Below are 21,476 nucleotides of genomic sequence, written 5' to 3'. Positions count from 1 at the left end.
AGGATGAGCGTCGCTATTGCAGTGATTTTCAAAGAGCAGGAAGGAGCTGGGGCAGTGGCCCCTATGTAAATTAGTATCGGGTACATACCAAAAAAGTGAACAAAAGTATTAACAACACAAGACCGTTTTTGACAAATCCTTTATTAAAAAATAAAAACTAGAAAATAGTGCTCCTCGATGTAAATCCAGGGCCAATCACGCTGCCCTCCAACCCTGAAAAAAATGAAAACGCTCCTGCCTCCGCTGTATGCCCACTCCGTGCTTTGACATTTCTTATATAGACAAGGGGCAAGGGGATGACTATGTCATCTGGTGGCCCCACCCCTTTCTGACTTCACCCCCCGCCCCAAAGAACCCACTCTCCCATGTTGAGGGCATGTGGCCTGGTATGGTTCTTTCCTGACCTACCAGGCTACATGCCCAAATAAAGGTCTGGTATAGATTTTGGGGGCCCTGTATGGATTGGGAGGGAACCCACGCCATTTTTTTTCTTACATTTTTCAATAGCCGGGGGCCGGCAATGGTAACCGCGAGTGATTTTAAATGGGATTTGACTCAATTTTTGACTCGGCCTTACAAACTTAATTTTTTGCAAAAAATACACTTTTTTTTTCCTATAATGTGAAAGATAATGTTACTCCGGGTAAAAAGATACCGAACATATCATGCATCAAAATTACGGGCACTCGTGGAATGGCGACAAACATTGGTACCTAAAAATAGGCGACGCTTTAAACATTTTTACAGGTTACCAGTTTAGAGTTACAGAGGAGGTCTAGGTCTAGAATTATTGTTCTCGCTCGATCTCTCTCTGATCGCAGCGATACCTCACATGTGTGGGTTGAACACCGTTTACATATGTGGGCGCGACTTGCGTATGCATTTGCTTCTGAGCGCGAACTCTGAGGGACGGATCGCTTTAAATTTTTATTTTACCTTTTATTTTTTAATTTTACACTGTCTCTTTAAAAAATAAAAAAAAATTTATCACTTTAATTCCTATTACAAGGGATGTAAACATCCCTTGTAATAGAAATAAGCAGGACAGGTCCTCTTTAATGTGAGATCGGGGGTCAAAAAGACCTCAGATCTCACATCTACACTTAAAAGCAAAAAAACTAAATACCTTCTTTTCAGCATGAAAAAAATGGGCCCTTTAAGGCCGCCGGGTGGAAGCGACATATGACGTCGCTCTGGTCCTCCAAGGTAATTGAGTCGAGTGGGGGCCATCTTGCCCTAACTCGACTTCCTGCCTGGGACACGGACAGACCGGATCGCTTTTCCCGCTACCAACGGCTCTGGTAAGCGGGGTGTTGGTTTTAACCGCTCCAAGGTTGGCTCCGGTTGGGCTCTGGACTCTGCAGGCCTGGAGGCCAATCTGATGAAACTCAATACACAGGCAGCATAGGTTCGTTCAGAATGACCTGATATCCGTTTATTTCGTACAAACTTATATACTAAAGTATTGTCATAGGAAAACATTGAAAGACAAAACAAGCCCAGTGTCCCTCAGACTACGTATTTAGATTATACATGACATGTCATAGGACTTTTGGCAGTTAACAGAAAAATTAGACATTTAAGTCTCACTTAGATCTCACTTAGATCGAAACTTGTCTGGAACATTCAAAAATAATATTTCTGTGAAAACCACAAAGTCTATAACCCATAACAATGTATTTATAAAGTACTGCGTGGGCAAAGATCTAATGCAAAATACATAAATTAAGAATACAGTAATCTTCTAGAATGATTTTTACACAAAATGGCTGAGCTATGGCTCAAGGCCCATATTCCTTTCACGGGGAAACGACCGGCAAGCTGCAGGGGGGGAACCTCTCCTGCCGCCCATAAACGTGATCCCGCAGTGAATCTGCTGCTGGGATCACTTTTATGTGAAAGAGGACCGCCCGCCCTTAAGAAAATACTGGGGTTATGGCAGCTATCTGCTGCCATAATACCAGTATTTAATGTCAAATACCGACATAAAACCGCCGCGGGCAGTCTGGAAGTGGTTAAAATAATTTTTCATTTTTAGTGTTGCACTTTAAGCTTAACTAAAATCACTGCTCCTAAAAAAACTTTTTTTTTTTATTGATACATGTCCCCCAGGACACTACCTAGACCCCCATACTCCTTTTATGGCCAATTACTTGGATATAAGCCTTCAAAATGGGTACTCTAGATTTTTTTCCTGTTTGGTCCCCATTGACCTATATGAGATTCGCCGTTTGGGTTTGAACATTTTCCCTGTTCGGGAGTTCTGCTCTGAACTGAGCAGGTGGGTATTCGGCCCATCCCTACTCTTGATATGCAGCCATATAACACAGAAGTAGATGGACCACAGCTCTGTGTATTACTTTACACATCTGATGAATATTTCAGATCTATGTTTTTCAACTGCATTTTTAAAATGTATTAGAGTGGGGAGAACCCCTGTTTAATTGCTGTCTGTGCTGGGGAAATTCACACTTTCTTTTTGTCCTAATGGCTGTTGCCGCTGGAGCTGACAGTGAGGCCAAATCCAAATGTTGCATTGTTACCAGAACAAGAATAGAGAGTAAATCTTCCAATAAGGACACTTGTTGGGTTACAACTACAGGGAAAGACCATTGCTCTTTGTATGGAAGCAGTGGCCTCTCTGCAGAGGTTCAACATGCTCCCCACTTAGTCATAGCTAGATGTCTCTATTCAAGTGTAGCCCTATTTGTACACCCTCTGCAAGCTACTGCTGGCACCACCTGTGTGTACTAAAATCTAAGTTGCGTTACTTTTTTTTTTTTTTTTAATCAGCACAAGGGACAGTACTTATATATACTGAGAATAGTCCCTTGTGCTGGTGGCTGCTGTCCTGGTCCTCTGCCCCCCTATACCCCCGCAGTGGTAATCTTCTGGTGATGCGGGGTTAATATGAGCTGTTGCACCTATCATAGGCATTCGTCAAGAGTGTGACCATGCCCACCCTTTTCAACCCCTTCCTCTATTCATAGAAGCTGTACTATAACTTCCATTATTGAAAAGTGTTCTATGAATCTAAAAATGGAGGAAGTGGCAGATGAATGAAAGTTCTATTCATAGAGTGCTTTTCATTGATGGAAGCTATAGTGCAACTTCTATGAATAAAGGAGGAGGATAAAAGGGCGAGCATAGTGACACTCTTGTTAAGCAGCTATGATAGACTTATCTTAAGCCCCACTGAACCAGGGGATACTACTGCGGAGTTATGGTGGAGGGTTCACAGGAGGGATGATCTCACAGGGTGAAAGTTCCGAAGCCCTTTAAGATTTTTCTGCACCCATCCCTTAATTAGAAGAAATTTTAGTTTTTGTTTGAGTTTAGCAAAAAAGAAAATTGTTATTCATTTTTCTGTGCAACTTCAAAAGGAATTTTTTTTGTCTGCTTCTGAAAAGATGAAAGCAACTATGTTGAGTGTAGATTCAGTAACAGTACATGGGGAGATCTAAACTGTACAGAGCAAACAATCGTATTGTTTTTTTCTTTTGTTTAATATTCCATGAGAGCTTTGTCTCCGTGCAGCCATGTGGAAGCACTTTTGTTACCTTTTCTTTTACAGATCACAAGTGCCGCAGAGACCGAGGCGATCACCTTCCAGAAGCTGGTGAAAGGTCACGCCTACTCCGTCACCGCGGCAGAAGAGGTTAGTACTGGGAGAGAATAATGTAAAGCCCTTTTATCAAAGGGTTTAAAGAACTTTTGGTTGCATGGATTGATGTGTCAGTGGGAAATGTCTGTATCGTCCTTTGTCCATTTAACTATTCTGTACTGGGGACAAAGAGATGAACAAGGAAGCACACCGATAGATGAGGCTTGCTCACTGCGGCTTGAAAGTATCCAGGTAAAGTTTTAAGTGCCAGCTGGAAACCTATTGGTGGCTATAAGACAATACAAGCAAATTTCACAAAATTTGATCAGATTTTTAAATCTAGAGTTTCTGTTTCTAGGGCATTTCCAGAAATGGCATTTAAAAACCCAAAATGATAAAAAAATATAAAAAATATTTCACCAATGTACTTGGTATACTATGAAAAGCCAAATTCACCATTCCTTCAGTGGCCGATCCAGAGACTAAAGTCTATGCCCAAGGCTCTTGGGAGACCAATGTCTGCTTGAACAGAGACCCCCCGCCCCCTTTGACAGAGAACACATGACTAATTCCTCTACATTGGTCACATGAGTTAACAGTTGAGGGGTGCCAGATCTGGGGTTCTATAGAAGAAGGTGACTTTTCTAGTCTTTATATTACATTTAAGTTGCAGAGTGCACATTTGGATTAGTTTGGCATTTATGATTAACATTAGTTAATGTTAATTAATAATCTCCCTATATTTTTTCGATAACATTCTTCCTTGGTTTAGGATGGCCATAATTATCCCAATAATCCAAAGCAATGCTCCAGGTTTGAGCATCACCTAAACGCTATATTATTTGCTTCCCTCATAACTAAGAGAGAATCACAGCCCCAGCCACTTTTTCCAAAACAGGAAAATATCTCCCTGCCCATTGTTCTCTTGGAGATACCAACCTTTCCATAGGTAGGCTTATTGCTTTTTGGTTTGAATGTGTAAGCAATTCTCATTTAACAGGTGGACTACAGAGGAAGCATGGAAAAGCTCATCAGAATCCGCAATCCATGGGGAGAAGTGGAGTGGACGGGTGCTTGGAGTGACAAGTGAGCATAAACAGAATGACAAAGCTATTAGTAAAGTGGGCCATTGCTGAGAGGATGACAGAGACTACTCCAACATACTGTACATAGAAGATAGAGCACCTTACTTTACATCTAATTGATGTCACCAACCTATACCTTCCCTGCATTCATCCACCTCCATTGTGCCCCGCAGCCATAAATATTCAGTAATTTTGGGTATGACGGACATGTTACATGTAACCCCCTTCAAAAAGCGCTTGGTACCTAAGCAGCCAGTCAGTGCTGGAAGAAGGGGGAGGGGTATGCATTCGAAGCATTAGTAGGGCTGTAAAGGGATTAGGGTACACCTGGGCACACCAAAGAGATACAATTAGATAATTAGCAGAGCATGTGGTATGTTGCATTGAACAGTGAGCAGAGCGAGGTAGAGCCTAAGCTGGCTTGTTACCCGCAAAGTACGCTTCAATTACTGTGCCACAAGCAACAGTCTCACAGACGGACATAAACCTCAGGACAAAAGGTATTTAACCTGTTTGCCCTGAGCGAACGCAAATATGCGGCCTTTCATCTGCTGGGGCTTGGCACTGAGTGGCCACATATTTGCGTGCAATAGCACCGATAGAGCTGTGCAGAGAATGCGGGCTCTGTGCACTCCCGGCACAGTTACCAGCGGTTAACAGAAAGCTCCCGTTTGCTGGTCACATGACCTTAAGCCCCGCCTCGCCTCCTGGCATTCTGAACCCCTTAAATAACCAGCAGGCGCCAGCTCGAAGGGGTTAAAAAAAAAAAATCTAAGTTTTCCATCACATGCCCTTTTGCACACAGAATATTGATGAAGAGCTAATGCTTTGTCTGGTCCTAACTTAAAAGAGATCTTAATTTGGGCCTGCTTGGCACCCATGTGTGACAGTTCACACATGGGATGATTAGCCTAAGGGAGGTCAGCAATAAGGAGTGTGTAACATATAGCACAGTTTATAGAGTACAGTGGTCACGAATATTAAAAAATACAACATAGTGTAAAGAATGCAGAAGTATGTAATGTACAACATGGAATATAGGTCGCTTGGGTCAGGAGTATATAACATACTGCACAATATATAGCTCAGGAGATTGCAAAATACAACATAGTAAATAGAGTAGTAGGTAAAATACAACTTTCTTGTCATCATAGATACAATGTTATTAACACTTATCATGATTCATTGTTAAGGAAAACATGGGTTTAATAGTTTAACGCAGTTTCCAAGTAGACCTGTCATACATGTTAAATCCTAACATGCTAGGCACATTCTACACCAATCCCCACTGCCATCTCTCACATTACCCATAATTAGCAATTTAGCCCAGTCTCTAAAGTATGTTCCCACCCACCATATAAAAATAATGGCGCCTAATGATTGGATGTTGAGGCCTTGAGCATTGCATTGTAGGGAAGCAGGGAGCATGTAACATGCTATACCTCACATGGAAAAACTATGAATTTGACAGAGTGGTTATGGGTGGAGAAACATTACTGGTAAATTTGCCCTCTGAGTGTGTGGGTAAGTGTAGGTAATAATTTTTGATAGGTCTGTGTTCATGCTGGTCGTGGACAGGCAGAGAATTAGAATCTACCCATTCTGGCAGCACTGTTTGCTCAACACACCTGAAGCATGCAGGGCACCCATGGTTTGTGGGATAACATCTATCATATGAAGGGTTTTCAGCAAGTAAGACATTTCTGTGTGATAACAAACGCTTTGAGGAGCCCTAGGTGGCCCCATTACTGCCTAAACATTATACTGGGATGTTATGGGGCAGGAGCCATAACATCCCAGTATAATGTTTAGGCAACCTTTATGGCCACCATAGCTCTGATTCTTTGAAGGTCAGAAGCCCCCTCTGCTCGGGTGACCACGTTTTTTTTTTTTTTTTACTCTGTTTTTAACCTAATAAAGTAACTTGCTAAATACCATTTTTTTTTATTCCTGGCCTCCAGCTCCAGTGAGTGGAATTCTGTGGATCCCAGTGTGAGGGACAGGCTGATTAAGCGATGTGATGATGGCGAATTCTGGTAAGTGACTTGGACATGATCTGATCTACATTACATATGATTAGTGTGTATGCTAGATTATGTATGGTTATTGTATATCCATAAAGCGCAAGGGAGAATGTTGGGGTTACCAAAAACACAAACGTACATACTCGCCTCTATGATGCCGCATCCATATGACACTGCAGCTGTTCCGTGCGCTAAGACAGAGAGCTGACAGTTTACATGACCACTGATCGGTTGGAGCAAAGCCAGCTGTCAATCAGACATCTGAGTAGATCCAGACAATAGTGTGCTGTCATCTGATGCTGGGTTTTAGATGTACAATAGTAGTTTGACTCCTGTTACACAAAAGAATGTAAAGCCATGAAAGATTTGGCCATACATCTCTTTGAACTCTCCCCCTAGCCTGTGATTGGCTATTGAAGGAGCAGAAGCTCACTGTTGAGCTTTTCACTCTGCTCTCTCTCCGTGTCTGTAAGTTCTTTGTAATACATGAGCACTAGATCACATCTGATTAAACAGGAACTGCAGTCTGCTCACATAATTTGTAATACAAACATCTTTGCCATTCTGAAGCTTTGTCATGGTCTTACCTTCTTGCTGTTCTCCTTCGTTTGACATGTGCTGGCGGCCATCTTGGTTTCTGGGTTTCTTGTAGCCTCCCACCCTGCGGCTCCTCCTTCCCACTGGGAGGAGCTGGATACCTAGCTCATATATATAGGAGGTCTGTGGCTTCAGTTCCCTGCTTGGTCCTCCTGTGTTCACATGCTACTAAGACTGCTGCTACTTCTGGTTCCTGTTCCTGGCTTCGTCTGACTACCCTGCTGGTTCCTGATCCTGGCTTCGTCTGACTACCCTGCTGGTTCCTGTTCCTGGCTTCGTCTGACTACCCTGCTGGTTCCTGATCCTGGCTTCGTCTGACTACCCTGCTGGTTCCTGTTCCTGGCTTCGTCTGACTACCCTGCTGGTTCCTGATCCCTGGCTTCGCAAAGACTCTGCATCGGTTTCGCCATCCGTTTGGACTTTTGCTTTATAGCTTGTTTTTCAATAAAGCTTTCTTATTTTCACTTATCTGTTGTTGTACGTCTGGTTCATGGTTCCGTGACAAGCTTCCCTCCAACTACTTTGCATGTTATTTTATATGTACTGTGATTCTGTACTTGCAAAATATGCTGCAGAAGTCTCCCTCCACTAAGTTTGGCTGCAGCCATTTTAACTATGGGCAAAACAGACCTATAACAGTGCAAATTTCCTGGCCCCTCAAAACAACTCAACACATAGCCATTAATGTCTAAACCGCTGGAAACAAAAGTGAGTACACTCTTAGGTGAAAATATCCAAGTTGGGCCCAGTTAGCCATTTTCCCTTCCCAGTGTCATGTGACTCGTTAGTGTTACAAGGTCTCAGGTGTGTTCAATTTGGTGTTCTCATACTGGTCACTGGAAGTTCAACATGACACCTCATGGCAAAGAACTCTTAGGATCTGAAAAAAAGAACTGTTGCTCTACATAAAGATGGCCTAGGCTATAAGAAGATTGCCAAGACCCTGAAACTGAGCTGCAGCATGGTGGTCAAGACCATACAGCGGTTTAACAGGACAGGTTCCATTCAGAACAGGTCTCGCCATGGTTGACCAAAGAAGTCGAGTGCACGTGCTCAGCATCATATACAGAGGTTGTCTTTGGGAAATAGACGTATGAGTGCTGCCAGCATTGCTGCAGAGGTTGAAGGGGTGGTGGATCAGCCTGTCATTGCTCAGACCATACACCACACACTGCTTCAAATTGGTCTGCATGGCTGTTGTCCCAGAAGGAAGCCTCTTCTAAAGATGATGCACAAGAAAGCCAGAAAACAGTAATCTGAAGACAAGTAGACTAAGGACATGGATTACTGGAACCATGTCCTGTGGTCTAATGAGTTCAAGATAAACTTATTTGGTTCAGATGGTGTCGAGCGTGTGTGGCGGCAACCAGTTCAGGAGTACAAAGACAAGTGTGACCTGCCTATAGTCCAGCATGGTGATGGGAGTGTCAAGGTCTGGGGCTGCATGAGTGCTGCCGGCACTGGGGAGCTACAGTTCATTGAGGGAACCATGAATTCCAACATGTATTGTGACATACTGAAGCAGAGCATGATCCCCTTCCTTCAGAGATTGGGCCGCAGGGCACTATTCCAACATGTTAACGACCCCAAACACACCTCCAAGACGACCACTGCTAAAGAAGCTGAAGGTAAAGGTGGTGGACTAGCCAAGCATGTCTCCAAACCTAAATTCTATTGAGCATCTGTGGGGCATCCTCAAACGGAAGGTGGAGGAGTGCAATGTCTCTAACATCCACCAGCTCAGTGATGTCATCATGGAGGAGTGGAAGAGGACTCCAGTAACAACCTGTGAAGCTCTGGTGAACTCCATGCCCAAGAGGGTTATGGCAGTGCTGGAAAATAATGGTGATCACACAAAATATTGACACTTTGGGCCCAATTTGGACATTTTCATTTGGGTTGTACTCCCTTTTGTTGCCAGCGGTTTAGACATTGATGGCTGTGTGTTTAGTTATTTTGAGGGTAGAGCAAATTTACACTGTTATACAACCTGTACACTCACTACTTTACATTGTAGCAAAGTCTTATTTCACACATGAAAAGATATAATAAAATATTTACAAAAATGTGAGGAGTGTACTCACTTTCATGAGATACTGTATGTACATTTAGACACACCTACACCACTGCTTTTCTGCACAATTCTCCTTTGTTAATGAATACTTCTGAATCTCTGCAGTCTCTTGTTATCTCCACCCTCATCCAAGCCCCTCCAACTCTTCAGATCTCATTGGCCATACTATGACACATCCCTGCCTCCCTTGCTGGCAAACTCTGAGAGTAAGAGAGGGAGAGCTGTGCATAATGTCCTTAGGCTAATGACCAGACAAGAAACGAAGTGGGCTTTATAAGGTATTTACTGGCAGAAAAAAAATGTTTTACTATCCAAAGTTGAAACAACAATCGCAGAGGATTTAATAGATGGAAAGATGAAAAAAGTGACCTAAGAGCTGCTTTAACTCCCTTCTGTCTCCTGAGCCTGAGCTCTGCTGTAGAGGGGATTAAAGAAGTCTCATACCAAGTCAAACGTAGGTACTTCTGTTAGCTTCATTTAAAAGCATATTGAATATTTTTTAAATAAATATATATCTGAATTATATCTGTGTCTATCACATAGGCAGGTGCAGTGACTGGTAATACTGTGCACAGTGACGCTAAACCTGCAGTGACATGGATTTAAAGAATCCATGTCACTGAAGAGGCTCAGCCGCTGCACCTGCCTGAAAGATAGGTGCACCAGCCAGGTAAAGTGCACAGTAATGCCAAGTTTTCCAGTGGTTTTACCAGGCTCGGCATCACTGAGTTGCACTGAAGATGAGTTTGCCCCCTCTCACTTGCACAGCAAGTTTTAAACGCTTGTTTTATCAAAGGGTAAAGCAATAGGCAGCTATACTTGGCTTATTCCTTGTTCTTCCAGCAGCTGGCACTCTCCTCTGCTCTCCAGTGCTTTATGATGTGGAAGCAAAGAAACAAAAAAGGGCGCACCGACCTAGCGCATTATCCTCAATAGAAGGCTTTATTGAAGTAACATTAAAAATGGCTACTGACGCGTTTCGAGGCCCAGCCTCTTCCTCAGAGCCACCTCTCTGGCTCTGAGGAAGAGGCTGGGCCTCGAAACGCGTCAGCGTCATCTCATCAGTTATGAACGATTGTATGGACTACACCCGGACGTTTGAGCAATTGAGCTTGATATGACTTACTTTATCTACGTCTGTGAGTAGCCATTTTTTAATGTTACTTCAATAAAGCCTTCTATTGAGGATAATGCGCTAGGTCGGTGCGCCCTTTTTTGTTTCTTTGCTTTCAGTACCGGTGGACTACCCCAGTCCGTTATGGGCAGCAAGACCTAAGCCATCTAAGAAGCCAGTTGTGAGTCCCGTGAGGAGTGTGGTCGAGGGGCTTGGATACCAAGCGCAGGAGGAGGGTGGTCACACCTTATTGTTTTTTGGAGCTTTATGATGTGGGCAGGTCCTCCCCATCCTCATATACCATGCAGGAGTGCTGGTCCTGCATTGTCCATGTTGACATCAGAATGCTTGTGACCTGAGGAGCAGTGAAGGGGTGCAGCTTCAGGAGGGGGAAGCCTGTGCAGAATAAAGAATAAGTTAAGCATACCTGCCTATTCCTCTACCCCTAGACAAAACAAGAATTTCACCCTTGCAGTGTGAAGGGGGGGGGGGGGGACCCCAGAGGGATCATTATTTCACTGAACTCAGGGTTTAGCTTTAGGTCAGCACCCTTCAGCTTTGTTTTCCGTTTTATTGGTTATTTGTGCACATTTTTGTGTCCTTCGGAATTGAGGGATCCTGCTTACACCACTGCACTTGTTCCTTTTGCTTTGGATTAAATTACCAATTAGGCCGGCTGATGTTTGTTTGCCTCTGTGTTAACCAGAAGTGAAATCCTGAAATTAAAGGTTTGGTCTATGATGCTGGTAATCTGGACTTGCTTGACACTTACCAGGCTCCTTTAATGAGCAAAGCCCGTGAGATGTACAAATCAGGTTCTTCTGTACATTGTCATGTATGATCTGCTGATTAGTCATTAGCAGGCCAGTCCAAACATTTTACATAATGAAGAATGTCTGTTACAGTTTCATGCTCATAAGAAAGGTAAGGTTCTTCAACAATCATAAACGCTCAACCTGCAAGCCGCCTATGGCATGGAAAAACATAAAAACCTCAAGACTATCTAAAGCTGTAAAAGTTTTTGGATAGCATTGGAAATTTTTAAAGGTGATCTTTACTTACCTATTATATCTTATTTTAGTCTGTGTGCTTCTCTATGTGAAGCTACTGTATATACAGCCACAACCGAGGCTATATATATATATATATATATCAATACCTGAGAATACCTGCGGTTAGGGGATATATGATTGTGGCTGAATGGAACTGGTGAAATGGTCAAAAACAAAATATTGGGAACAGGCAGCTCTTTATTGCAGAAGAGATATGCACTAATATAAACTTACCTGCCTGTTCACAATGCTCTGCAGAATGTACATGGGGTTCTGCAATCGCAGCTCCGTTTACATTTCTGGTATAGCGCTTGTGTGTCGGGATAAATGACTCCCCTGCATGAGCGGGAGTGATGTCATCTCGCACCAGCCAATCAAAACAGCTAAAGACTGGCACCCAGAAGAAGCTGTGAACATGATGCTGCTGCGGGACCTCACACCAAGATTGCAAACAGTTGTGCTGCAAGTTTAAAAATGACTTGCTAAGCTATTGCTAGACTTGCCGGGCTTCACAAGTTTGTTGCACAATTGCAGCAAGTCTGTATTGCATGACTCCATATCAACTTTCTTTTCAAACATTCTGCAAGTCTGCTCTGGGCTGGCCCAAGAAATTGTGCAGCCTGGGTCCAAGAATGAAATGCTGCCCCCTAACCCCCCCCCCCCCCCCCAAAAAAAAAAAAAAAACACAGCCACCAAAAGGCCCCCACATCCATTATTTTATATCATGATTATTAAAACCAAAATTAAATTTATCAGGAATTTAGATTTACATGCAACATCACATTGACTATATGGAAAAGGGGTGCATTGTGGGGAGCTTAAAGGGCTGTTTTGTGTGTGTTGGGGGCGGGGGGGAGGATTAAGGGGCTGCTTTGTGGGGTATAGGGAGCAAAAAAAAAATAGTAATAACTTTATTAAATATGAAATTTAGAAAATAGTATACTGTTATCTTTTATAACTCACCGCCAGCCTGGTCCACCAAACCCACTCTGTCACTCCTGTGTCTGCTGCCGCTACCGCCCGAGAGGATCCAGCCTGCCCTGTATGAGATGGGAGTGCGCTGATGTCTAACGTCATTGCGCACACCACAATCATGCGAGGGATGTTTCTTGAAGGAGACTCTCCGCCTCCTCATACTCATCAGTTTGCACTAAGGGGGCAGAATGAGATGGGAAAATGCCACCCATAACGTGCCGCAAACTGATGACACACAAAACTGCTGGAAATAAATCTTGGGCGTCAATTTGCTGCCCCTCTTAAAGTTCAGCCTGGGTCCAATGGACCCAGTGGGACCCATGGTAGGGCCGGCCCTTAGTCTGTTGTAAGTTCTGGTTGACTTATGTTGTGCGCTAGTCATCCCACCACAGGGGTCACTGTGACTGAATTTTCATGCTGTAGACTCATCACTGCAACTTTGCTCTTGTGCTTCAAGTGCTCTGCAAGTGTATAACTTGCCAGTGAAAATGTACAGCAAGTTAACAGACTTAAGCTGAATACACACTATACAACTTTTGTTGGTAGATTTCCTTTAGATTTACCTTCAACTCTGTAGTGCAGGAGCCTGCCTGATTGCATACAAATTGAAAGTGTTAAGGCCTGACCTCATATTATATGGTTTTGGTAAGTCTAAAGGAAAAAATCTAAAGAAAATTGTATAGTGTGTGTCCAGCTTTACAATTCACTACCACAAATTTGTGGCACGTTATCCTTACTATCTGGGCAGGCATCGGACCTTTGGATCCTAGGTAAGTATTCTTGCCTTTAGTTCAACTTTAACTGCAGGTAATCGCTGTTTGTGTGAACAGTCACCGATAGCCGTAGCCGCCATCGGCCTGTCACTACTTTATATAGGCTGACATTTTTAAAAACCCCCTGTCATTCCAGCCACAGGAATCGGTATATTCTAGCAGCTGGAATTTGCAGTGTGTGCCAATCGCCATTGCCAATGCATCCTTATTCTTTATTCTCACATATTATAGAACTAAAAACTGAATTTTGATCGATTAACATGGTTTGCACAGAGAAAATGAATTCCACAATACCAAAAGCTTATTTGGCAAGGCAGAATGCTGTAAGTCCTTGCTGCTGGTGTGACTCAATAACTTGTGTACATGGGTATCTGAGCTGGAACTGCTTTTCTCCCCCTACAAGTCAACAGGACTACAAAAAAAACAGCTTAAAGCAGGTCAGAAAAAACTCTGGAGCATCTGGAATGCAAGATGGATGCACCTAAGAGCCAACTGCATTCATAAAATAATGAAGTAAAATGTGATTGTTGATGGATTATGTGCTTACTAATTCTATACTGTACTGAGTACGCCTTGTGTCTTTTCCATGAATATAACAACAGAAACATCCATGAGTCACTCCACCTCCCACTGACAGTAGGAAATAGCAATCCTATTATTCATGGCAGAATAGAGGGTGGAAAATGGTGCCATCTGCTGGTAAAAATTGTCAACTACATTCCAATATCCCCAAGAAAGCCAAAATTGTGTGGATAAATAAAAAAGTAATTACAGGATATATGGGGCCAGGCCAGATTTTAGACTAAGCACAATACTCCGCTTCTACAGGACAACAGAAAAAAAACACTATAACACCACTTGAATTCACTGTAGATAACCATACATATTGTTGGCATTTTAAATATTTTCTCAAGTTTTAGATTTTTTGTTGATGGCCACTTCCAGAAGTAATTCCCAAAAACGTGTCCATAGCAACAGTTCAGAACTTGTAGTTTACATATTTGCCCTAGTAGGATGTGGGATAGTGCCCATGGCAATCAAAATAACTATGACTGTTCTTCAGGAGCTCGGGAAGGAAACTATGTCTCATATCATTCAATCAAATACAAAGTATTCTTCTAGAAAATAGTACATATGAGTCAGCTGGAATTTGAATAAATCATATAATAATCCAGTACACAGCTGGGTGGAGCATTGTACACAGTGCTTGGTTGCCCGAGGTCCTCCATTCAGTTCCCATCATGACTTTTTATGCACAGCGTCTCTCCATTTTGTGTGGGTTTCCTCCAGGCACTGCAGTCACAATTCAAGTGCACCTCAGGACCAAATCACACAAGCTTTGTGGTGTGCTGGCTAGGCGCGTTGGGGTGCTATTAAAAATAATGGCCGCAAAATGCATTGCACTTAGATTCATGCAGTACCCCAGAGCGATAGTCTGATTGGGCCCGGAGATCAAATTGAAAGGGTAACTTAATTTTTGTGGGTAAAAAAAAATGGCAAATGAAGATAAAATATTCTAACTTATACAATTGTGACACAAGTCATTATGTAATTGTTATTAACCACTTTAAGACTGGAAGGATTTGCCCTCTTAAGGACCAGGCCCTATTTTGCGATTCGGCACTGCGTTACTTTAACGGACAATTGCGCGGTCGTGCGACGCTGTACCCAAATAAAATTGATGTCCTTTTTTTCCCCACAAATAGAGCTTTCCTTTGGTGGTATTTAATCACCTGTGTGATTTTTTTTTTTTTTAATTTTTGCGCTATAAACAAAAAAAGAGAGACAAATTTGGAAGCAAAAAACAATTTTTTTCACATTCTGCTATATAACATTCCCAAAAAAAAATCTAAATTTTTTAGCATCTTAGGCCAATTTGTTTTCTGCTACATATTTTTGGTAAAAAAATTTGCAATAAGCGTATTTTGATTGGTTTGTGCAAAAGTTATTGCATTTACTAACTACGGGAAAGATTTATGTCATTTTTTATTGTTTTTTTTTTTTTTACTAGTAATGGCGGGGATCTGCGATTTTTAGCAGGACTGCGACATTGCGGCGGACGGATCGGAACCCTAACTGACACTTTTGACACTTTTGGGGGGACCAGTCACATTACTACAGTAATACAGTAATCAGTACTAAAAATATGCACTGTTACTGTAATAATGACACTGGCAGGGAAAGGGTTAGCCCTGTGGTTGATCAATGGGTTAAATGTATGCCTCATGCTTACTGACGTGTGGGGAAGGGGGGGGGGGGGTTCTGTGACAGAGACAGAAATCGCAGGTTCAGCTATGCTGAATCCTGTGATCTCCTCCTGTCTGTCACAAAGAAGATCCACCTGCTTTGTTTACATAAGCAGGCGGGTCTTCTCACACTTTCCCCGACGATCGCGGAAGGCAGGCGGCAATCGCTGCCTCTCCTCCTCCGGCCCGACTCCTGCTGGGATTTGACACACGTGCGCACGCCGCCAAAATCACTAGGAGTCCAGCGAAGTAGGTCTACGTCGCTGGACCCAGGGGAGCTGCGCTGCCACAGTAGGATTACTGTGCTTAAAAATCACCTTTCTTTTTCAATCTGAAGCTTTTTTTCTGAGAATGCAATGCAATATGGCTTCCTGGAGATGTTCTGTATACAGAATGTGTACAGAGCGCCCCCCCAGAAACATAATTTCCTGCTTGTGTGATTGGCTCACCTACAAGGCTTTGAAAAAGTATCCGTACCCTTTGACATTTTCCATATTTTGTACTGTTACAACCAAACACATAAATGCGTTTTATTGGGATTTTATGTGATAGACCAACACAAAGAAGCGCATAATTGTGAAGTGGAAGGAAAATGATAAATGGTTTTCATTTAAAAAAAAAAAAAAAAAATGTAATAAATGTGGCGTTCATTTGTATTAAGCCCCCCTGAGTCAATACTTTGTAGAACCATCTATCGCTGCAATTACAGCTGCAAGTCTTTTTGGGGATGTCTCTACCAGATTTGCACATCTAGAGAGTGAAATTTTTGCCCATTCGTCTTTTAAAAAATAGCTCAAGCTCTGTCAGATTGGTTGGAGAGCGTCTGTGAACAGCAATTTTCAGGTCTTGCCACAGATTCTCAATTGGATTTAGGTCTGGACTTTGACTGGGCCATTGTAACACATGAACATGCTTGGATCTAAACCATTCCATTGTAGCTCTGGCTGTATGTTTAGGGTCGTTGTCCTGCTGGAAGGTGAACCTCTGCCCCAGCCTCAGGTCTTTTACGTACTCTAACAGGTTTTCTTCTAAGATTGCCCTGTATTTGGTGAAGAAATCACCGAATACAGGGCATTCCTGCTGAAGAAAAGCATCCCCACAACACAATGCTGCCACCGCCATGTTTCACGGTGAGGATGGTGTGTCCATGATGGTGTGCAGTGCTAGTTTTCCGCCACACATAGCATTTTGCTTTTAGGCCAAAAAGCTAAATTTTGGTCTCATCTGACCAGAGCACCTTCTTCCACATGTTTGCTGTGTCCCCCACATGATTATCGCAAACTGTAAACAGGACTTCTTATGGCTTTCTTTCAACAATGACTTTCTTCTTGCCACTCTTCCATAAAGGCCAGATTTGTGGAGTGCATGGCTAATAGTTTTCCTGTGGACAGATTCTCCCACCTGAGCTATGGATCTCTGCACCTCCTATAGAGTTACCATGGGCCTCCTGGCTGCTTCTCTGATTAATGCTCTCCTGGCCTGACCTGTCAGTTTAAGTGGACGGCCATGTCTTGGTAGGTTTGCAGTTATGCCATACTCTTTCCATTTGAAGTTCTTGCAGCGAATGGCTAATGGGTTTTAAGGACCTGCCTCTTCCTCAGAGACCTGTCTGGTGTGTTCCCTGGCCTTCATGATACTGTTTGTTCACTAAGGTTCTCTAACAAACCTCTAAGGGCTTCACAAGACAGCTGTATTTATATGAAGAATAAATTACACACAGGTGGACTCTATTTACTAACTAGATGACTTCTGAAGGTTATTGGTTCCACTAGATTCTAGTTCGGGGTTTATCTGCCTACAGCTTTGGAGCTCAGCTTTAAAGGTCAACTACACTAAAGCGGGCTATAAAAAAAATCAATAGTGAAAATATGCCAGTCATTTGCACAGGCTCCACAAATCTTCAATGTAATTTTAATGATAGGACATTTTAAGAGATTGTTAGTGCCATCTAGTGACAATAATTCAGTATTTTTCCAGATTGAATTATTTTAAAAAAAATACTGCATAAATGCCACCAGATGACAATGATGATCCTAGGAAAGAAACCTTTTAGGAGAATTATAGTGAAGATTTATAGAGCCAGTGTGAATGATTGACATTTTAAACAGCAACATTTTTTCATAGGCCCATGGTAAAGTTGTCCAGTGCAGCCTCTTCTGTGCCACACCGCCTTTGCAAGTAAAACATCCCAGCTGAGTCAGGTGCCTAGTGCTCACATCCATCACAGCCCCATTTATTCCTGAGGATGGTCCTCAGCGGGAGTAATAGAGCCCCATCATTGGTGTCAGTGGGTGGAATAGAGCCCCATCATTGGTGTCAGTGGGTGGAATAGTGCCTCTTCATTGGTGTCAGTGGGTGGAATAATGCCCTATCATTGATGTCAGTGGGAGGAATAGTGTCCCATCATTGGTGTCAGTGGGAGGAATAGTTCCCTATCATTGATGTCAGTGGAAGGATTAGTGCCCCATCATTGGTGTCAGTGGGTGGAATAGTGCCTCATCATTGGTGTCAGTGGGAGGAATAGTTCCTCATCATTGGTGTCAGTGGGAGGAATAGTTCCTCATCATTGGTGTCAGAGGAAGAATGTATGCTCAGTCATTGGGGTCAGTGGTAGGAACAATACCCAACTGTTGATGCCAGAGGAAGGAATGGTATCCAAAGGGTTGGGTAAAGGCGAGTAAAGGACCGCAGTTTGGAGACCACTGCGTAATAGGAACAAGTTAAGAAAAAAGAATAATTCTGAGTCATGCTCTAGAGGGGAAGAGAGGAGGTATTGTGGTACGTCTTGGTTTTGCCTTGGTTGACTCTTTTACAGACAGACTTTAATATGTAAAATGTATCTACATAATTACAGCAGGAGGTTAGATTGTAAGCTCCTCTAGGGCAGGGATACAAAGAATGTATCAGAATCCTATATATGTTTTCTGTAAAGCTTTCTGAATATGTCAGTGTATATGATATATATTACCTGCTCTCCCCCTAGGATGTCATTCAATGATTTCCTGAGACATTTCTCCAGGCTCGAGATCTGTAATCTCACCCCCGACACCCTGAGCTCAGACAAATACAAGAAGTGGAGTCTGGTGAAGATGGATGGGATGTGGAGGCGAGGAGCCACTGCTGGCGGATGCCGGAATTTCCCAGGTAGGTCACAGGGAGAAAAGGAGTCCTAGCTTCCTTAATATTATGGCTGCTAATTGGTGTAGGGAACAGTTGCAATATTTTCTCCACATTTATGAACTGCTGGGCAAGGCTTGTGCACTCACGTATAGTACTGATTTCAAATGCTGCTCTGCCAGTGTTCTCTGCACCCAACGGAGCCCCAAATCAATGCCTCTTCGATTACAATGCAGCTGAGTCACTGTTGGGAGGGGGAGCTGAGCTGATCAGTCACTACTGGGAGCAGAATTAGTTTTTTTTTTTTTTTTGTCCATCCACACTATAGGCATTTTCAGGATTTTAGTGGCAGGAAAGATTACAGGCAGAAAAAAGAAAACATCACTTGTGCGTTTTGGAGAGGAGCTTTTGAGCATAAAAAAAACACTCAAAAGCTCCTTAAAATGCGTTAGCAGGCATTAACGCTAGGTGCGTTCCCGCGTTAATGCATTCTAATAGCCAGAATTCTGACCAATAGCAGCATTATCGTCAGTCGCCGGAGCATGTGTTAACGCACATTACTGCGAATGCAAAAACACGTTTTGAGGCTGCAATCTCCTGTAGGAGAAAAACTTTATAGGCTTACAGCTGTGCATGAGGCCTTACTGAGAGAATGACTTGGAACCACTTCAGTGTTTCTGCTGTGAATTTTGATAATAAATTGCTCCACAGTGCTGGCAGCTACAGAGATTAGTGAAGGCTGTTTTAAAAGCTAATTTACTACTTGTATTTAGAAATACTTAAAGTGATATTAAAGGTTCCTTTTTTTAAAATAACATAAAAAAATGTGTCATAATTACCTGCTCTGTGCAATTGTTTTGCACAGAGCAGCCCCGATCCTCTTCTCGCTGGTGCTCCTCAGCTTTGGCGAGTGCCCCCATAGGAAGCTAATTCCTATGGGGGTACTCGTGCAGGCTCGGTCCCAAGCTGCCTTGTCTGCGTCCATTAACACTCGGCCCCACCCCACACTCCTCATCACAGCATTTGATTGACAGCAGTGGGAGCCAATGGCTCCAGCTACTATCAATCTTCCCAGAGAGGAGGGACATATCCCGGAGAGCTTTGACTATCATGCACTGTGCTGGATCGGGTAAGTATAAAGGGGGGGGGGGGGGGATTGTTACACAGAAAGTTTTTTTAACTTAATGCATAGAAATGCATTAAGGGAAAAAAATGTAGGCTTTAGAACCATTTTAAATGTTGAAAGCCTGGTCACAGATTCAATTAAACCATACCCCGTAGAATTATAGCAGTAGCATAGTCCATACCCCGTAGAATTATAGCAGTAGCACAGTACATAGCAAAGTGATGTTTCTTTCTACAGACACCTTTTGGATGAACCCGCAGTATATGATAAAGCTGAATGATGAGGACGATGATCCGGATGATGGAGAGGAAGGCTGCACGTTCATTGTGGGTCTGATACAGAAGAATCGGAGGAAGGCTCGGAAGATTGGGGAGGACATGCACACTATTGGCTTCGCCATCTATGAGGTGGGTTACTTTATTTTTACACCAGTGCCGCTTAAAGGGTCAGCACTGTCAAATGGCCAAAGATTGTTGTTGAAAAATGCAAATATCCATTGGCCCTGTTATTTGGTATTGTTATGTACCCTTGGGAACAGACATGTCAGACCCCTTCTGGATAACTGCATGTGGTTAAAGAAGAAGAGGGGATTGGGACTTTAAATGAGGTGCGCTGCAGATAGTTGGTAAATAGTGCTAATAATATGGAAGGCAAGTTTTTTTTAGCAATGGCCTCTTCGGCAGATTATAAAATATTTTACAAAATTGCAACAATTTATCTGATAAATCATATTCATCAATATTATGATTGAATCCTAGCACGCTAATATATGGATAAGGGTTAAGAGCTGATTGTTTAGGAAATCTCAGTAAACAATACAATATTGGTTCATGATAGGTAAAGATTCATATAAAACAAACATATACAGAATCATTGCACGTGAAAATGCTTGACATGTTTCGTGGAATTCGCTCCACTTCCTCAGGAGCAAGCGCAAGTAGTGTATTTACAAAAAGTATATAAACAACAATGTAGTAGGATAATTGGCAAAACATCTAGAGGGGGGAGGGGGGCCCCATCAGAATGGAACAGTGCCCTTCACAAATTTACAAATCCGCTCAGAGTTCAACACGTGGTGCTTAGGACCGGGGGTTGTCTGGAGACGTCCCAAACTACCCTTTTCTTTGGATGACTGCATGTGCTAACACCATCACTGCTTCCCATTTTACTTGCTGAGTCAATTGATACATGATTCATACAGTCCACAGTAATGATAGGCTGACACAGCATTGCAGTCTGGGTAAATGAAGATAAGACAGAATCTGAAAAGAACCTATTAGTCCTATGGTTAACTCTGAATTAAAGAAAACATAATAAATGCAGCTCTGTATTATATATACCCACAAGGAGCAGGTTAGCTGTACTGCAGTGCTCACGTGCTAATAAGGGGCATGCTGATAGAAGCAGGGAGCAAAGTGACAGAGAGATAAGCTCATCAGTCTCCTGCTTCTCTTTTCACTGTCCAATCAAAGGCAGGAGGCGGAGTGACAAGACCTGTAAGTGTTACTGAACTGCAGCAGAGAAAAATTAGGTCTCCTGTCTTGCCAGATCAGATCTTGCCAGAGCTGTGCTGTGTGGCAGAGCTGTGCAAAGCTCTGGACTTGATAGACAGAAATACAAATCTGTTGGCATGTTCAGTAGCTCCCTCATATGTAATTTATTTGTAATTTCTGGTGTTTGAGTGAAGTT

General features: G+C 42.8%; 1 protein-coding gene across 1 annotated transcript in view; it reads left to right on the top strand.

The window, feature by feature from the left end:
• The window catches only part of LOC309549109 (calpain-2 catalytic subunit-like), a 122,789-nt gene that overhangs the window by 59,924 nt on the left and 41,389 nt on the right, over positions 1-21,476 (top strand). Inside the window, exons 6-10 of the mRNA XM_082249145.1 lie at positions 3,575-3,658; positions 4,605-4,690; positions 6,651-6,725; positions 18,528-18,688; positions 20,025-20,218. Of these exons, the coding sequence (XP_082105271.1) occupies positions 3,575-3,658; positions 4,605-4,690; positions 6,651-6,725; positions 18,528-18,688; positions 20,025-20,218 (600 nt within the window). The remainder of the gene's footprint in view (positions 1-3,574; positions 3,659-4,604; positions 4,691-6,650; positions 6,726-18,527; positions 18,689-20,024; positions 20,219-21,476) is intronic.

The sequence above is a fragment of the Pelophylax lessonae genome (assembly GCF_965119305.1).
Source record: "Pelophylax lessonae genome assembly, chromosome: 3".
NCBI lineage: Eukaryota > Metazoa > Chordata > Amphibia > Anura > Ranidae > Pelophylax > Pelophylax lessonae.
This window is presented reverse-complemented; position numbering and strand designations above follow the sequence as displayed.